General features: G+C 43.2%; 1 protein-coding gene across 1 annotated transcript; it reads right to left on the minus strand.

The window, feature by feature from the left end:
* Positions 1-1,198: 1,198 nt before the first annotated feature.
* Positions 1,199-3,768, minus strand: LOC140587526 (protein S100-A1-like). Its single transcript, XM_072708771.1, has 3 exons — positions 3,610-3,768; positions 1,689-1,849; positions 1,199-1,455 (listed from the first exon to the last, which is right to left on the minus strand). Exons 2-3 carry the CDS (start codon positions 1,827-1,829, stop codon positions 1,285-1,287), a joined length of 312 nt encoding a protein of 103 aa, XP_072564872.1. The 5' UTR covers positions 1,830-1,849; positions 3,610-3,768; the 3' UTR covers positions 1,199-1,284.
* Between the last annotated feature and the right edge of the window lie 790 nt (positions 3,769-4,558).

The following is a 4,558-nucleotide window of genomic DNA, read 5'->3' on the forward strand; positions in this document are numbered from 1 at the left end:
GGGGGCTCCGGTTTCCTCCCACGGTCCAAAAGTGTGCAGAGCAGGTTGGTTGGCTAGTCTAAATTGGTCCTGTGTGTGCGTGCGTGTGCACGCCCTGCGGAGTGTTGGCATTTGCCCAGGGTTGGTTCCCGCCTGTGCCCCTTGTTCCTAGAATAGGCTCCAGGTGACCCCCAATTGGGATTAAGCAGTTATGGTGATCAGAGCGCAGAATGAGACCGTATCCATGCAGAAATTTGAATCGAGGGCCTTCTGCAGAAAAAGCCTAAGGGTGACATCACTCTGCCAGCCATGGGACCAGAAACCTTCTGATCACAGGTACTAAATCGCCAATCTATACACCAGCATAACAGCCCATGATTATGAGATTATGCTTCATGTGCTCCTACAAGCATTTCTTCTAGCTTAATTTCTTGTTTGTGCTGCAGCCCAATAAAGTTAGATAGAGCCGCATGCTGGTAATTTATGCTCCACTTGCTGCATGGATGATGCTATTCTTCCACTTTTTCCCTCATCAGTGATTCTCTCTAAAAAAAACTACCCAAAATATTCTTCTCCCTACTGAGCTCCATATGCTTTTAAGTCACATATTCAAACTGTAAATCTGGAAAAGTGTTTACACTGAATGAGCTTCAGTTAAAAGACCAGTACACCATCTAGGACAGGGGTGTCAAACTCCATTCCTGGAGGTCCAGAGCCCTGAGTAGCTTAGTTCTTTCCCTGTTCCACAACAAATGATTCAGGTCAAGAGCTGTGTGATAATTAGCACAAGGAGTTGAGTCAGGTGTGTTAAATGAGTGGAAACCCAAAAATGTGCAGGGCTCCGGCCCTCGAGGACTGGAGTTTGACATCTCTGATCTAGGAGGATCTGAGAGGATCAGAGAAGGACAGAGGTACCTGCTCGCAGCCTCCCATGGGATGAAATTACTACTACTGGTATTACTGCCAGTCAGATACAGCCACACAAAAAGCAGGGACAGGCGCATGGATAAGCACATGCCCACACACATGTAAAATACACACACATCCATGTTCACGAACAACATGTGTCAGAGTAACAAGGGTCTACTACATCAAGCCATTTTGGACACTCGGAACCTAAATGCCCAGTGACTGCCAGGGGCAGCATCACCTGTACAGGTGACCAGCAGTGATGATGGACTAAGGAATGGCTGCACAAAGAATGAGCCACAGACACAGCTTCCCAGGCTGGGGGGTCCCAGTGTGTTTAATGGACAATACAGGCTCTGTACACAGAGGCGTGCCCCCACTCCAGCCAGCCTCCCATCAGCGCTTGCCCTGCTGTTGCTGCTTCTTCAGGTGAAGCTGGTAGCACTGCTCGCAGGCGATGGACAGCCCCACTACCAGTGACACAAACTCTTCAAAGTTCACCTCCCCATCGCAATTGGCATCCAGGTCCTTCATGATCTTGTCCACGGCAGCGGGGTCTTTTTGGGACTGGAGGAGTAGAGTGTTTGAGAGCAACTCAGTGCTGGCAGGACATTTCAGGCATGATGCACAGTGTACTGATGTGGAAATTGGGCCTCAGTGCACTGCATTGTCCCCTGGGTTCCATATTGCAATGACCCAGGGTCACCACAAGGGGAAGTGTCACAGGAAAAGTGCAGTATTTCAAAACATGTGGTGTGTGGCCAAAGACAGGAACCGGCCAAGACCAAGCGAGAACTCACCTTGAGGAACCCTGCCAGCTCGTTCTCCATAAGCGACCTGAGCTCCCGCTTGGACAGGGTGTTGCTATCCCCTTCCTTGGAGGCATACCGGTGGAACACTGTGATGAGTGACTCCATGGCCCTTTCCAGTTCAGATGGCATGGCTGCAGACTGTGACCAAACTGCGAGAGAAGACTAGTGATCACTAAAACACCTGGGGACAGTGAGACCCTCGCCATTCCATAATCATGTTATGTTCCATAATCACCAAACTCACCGTTAATACTCCAATATAGCAAGTACCTATGCACCATACTTACACCAAGTTACCACTTAGTTCACTTTTAATCACAATTTTATTTTATAAATTGTGGCTTAGTTATTGCTGAAATTCCCAGGAGGGGAATTTCCCCCTTTATGGTTCCTCCCCAGGTTTCTTTCCGTTAGGGAGTTTTTTCCTTGCCACTATTTCCTCTGGCTGGCTCACTGGGGGCTTTGGGCAGGGACAATGCAATATTGTGAAAATGTGCTATACAAAAGTAAATTGAATTGGAACTGAATAAACCACTACACAAGCACGCTTTTGGATTTGCGATGGGTTGGCTCTCCACCCTTCTGGGATAGGCTCAGGACCCCCACAACACTGCATAGAACAACCAGGTATAGAAAATGGATGGATGGATGATGGATGGATGGATGGATGGATGGAAATTTATGACAGGCAGGTTGCAGACACAGGCAATGGACTTGGATGGACTCTGGAATATTTTTTTGAATCCATAGTGTTCGAGTCCTTGTCCTAAACAGAGTAAAAATTCACCAGAGTGCATGACAAGACCCAGTCCATTCATATACATGAATACGAGACTGGACTCGAGTACCACAACCTATTACTGGTACTGTATGTGTTTTTGCCATTTTGGTGTTACTGTGACACTAATGTTCTGCATAAAGCACATAAATCAACAATGATAAATTAATTTAACAATGCCAACAACGCACTGTCATTTTTATTAATATATAAATTGCTTATTATTGTTATTATTAATACATTTTTATTTTATTAATAATATATTAGCCAAGGAACCTGGACTGGTTACGTTGTTGGAAGACTGATGTATGGATGATTGCTTAACTTCTTTTTTCTTTTGGTTTTTAATGTTAAAAAATTTATGCCGTGTAATAAGCATTTTCTTAACTTTTCTTATCAGGTCTCTTAACGCGCATATCGATGACAAGATATACTATTTTGTATAGTACAGACACACAGGAATGCAAACAGAGATATACCAACAGGCACACATCAGCCTGGGTCACACCCTGTATTACTGGGAGCGGCCGCTGTGAGAAGACGGCATGTAGGGTATTTTTTAAAGAACTTTTTAATAGGACACAAGTCAAATATAACGTTCGCGATTTTCACCTCATCCTTGGTTATGTCTTGGCTAAGATATACACCAGTAAAATAACACGCATATTTACATTTTAATGTTATCGTCAAAACAAGCAAGTCATTTAAAGACAAAACCCAGAAATTTGTCTACGAAGCAGTTCTACAATTTAAGAAATGTAGCTACAGTACTGCAATGCTACGTGTTAAAAATGGTAAGACGACTTCAGACTGAGAGGTAGAGACACACAGGTCGATCTGAAATGAACAGATACATCACCTGAGTGTGTTCATTTTAATTCAACAAAAACACCCTTAAGTCCCCCCCCCCCCCTTCTTTCACACGTAAACGAGGACCGTAGGATATATAAGTTACTTATTGCCAGGCAAAAATACAATAATCAGGATAGGTAAAGCAAGATCCACCTATTGCTACAAGAACGGCATCGCTGAAGTTTGAGTTAAGTATCGATAGAGTGTCTACATAAAATTGAAAAGCAATATAATAAAAAGCAGAGAAGTATAATAGCATACATAATATACTTGTCTTACCAGAGAAAAGTTAAAACGTTGCAGCAGCGAGGAGATGAACTGCGCAAAAGTTGTAACATCCTGGGGCGGGTATTTATAGGCGGACACCGCCCTGTCTCAGCTTAGTGAGTAAGAGAAAGGGGTTGAGCAAGACCCCGCTGATGTCATCGACGCCTACCTCATGGGTGGATGTTAACTGTGTACTTACAGTAGGCTCTCATTCTACAGGACTTCAGAGTCAAACTAAAGTTCAGAGAAAGTCCAAGACATCGACACAATTGTGCTCAGAGCCCAATCAATAAGTCTGTTCTCTGTCCAGCTTTGTTTGACGCATCTAGTTGCTTTTTATTTGTTTCTGTGGCGCAGCCATATAAAGGCTCATTGTGCATTGTGTTTCTCAAATAACTGCAGTGATGAGTGCTTAGATAAAAAAATTTGAGACGCTGGTTTATATTTGCTCCGGGCACCTGGTGAACTATGACTTAGCTGTAACTTGCCTGAAAATGCCTGCTTGATCATGTACTGGAGACCGTATACCAATTTATTCTCTGGACGCGCCAGATAACCATGTCTCTGATTAGGTGAGTGGGTATTGAATGTAGCTGAAGTGATTAAAAACTGGTGTGAGCCTGCCAAAGACCTGTGCAGTCATGAATACCGCCAAACTCAGAACTCATTAGCATGGCTATAGTCCACGGGCAGCCTTTAAAATGAATCAGAAACGCTGAAGCTTTCTGACATCCTCCTTATTACTTCTAAATTAATACCACTCCTAAGTACAATTAACATTGCTGGTGCTCAGAATATTTACACTTTTTATTCTAATTTGTGTTGTATCCAGATATGGAGTGATTAGGTGATTAATAATTATTTGAAATTTTTAATGCTGTAATAATAAATTATGAAATAAAATTATAACATTTCAAATATTCAATTATCAGTCACATAAAATGGAGAAATGACTTCGTAT

Source organism: Paramormyrops kingsleyae, unplaced genomic scaffold (genome assembly GCF_048594095.1).
Source record: "Paramormyrops kingsleyae isolate MSU_618 unplaced genomic scaffold, PKINGS_0.4 ups310, whole genome shotgun sequence".
NCBI lineage: Eukaryota > Metazoa > Chordata > Actinopteri > Osteoglossiformes > Mormyridae > Paramormyrops > Paramormyrops kingsleyae.

Coding starts and splice junctions, on each gene's coding strand:
- LOC140587526 (XM_072708771.1), bottom strand. CDS start 1,829: ATGCCATCTGAACTGGAAAGGGCCATGGAGTCACTCATCACAGTGTTC. Junction 1,456..1,688: donor AGCTGGCAGGGTTCCTCAAG/GTGAGTTCTCGC, acceptor CTACTCCTCCAG/TCCCAAAAAGACCCCGCTGC.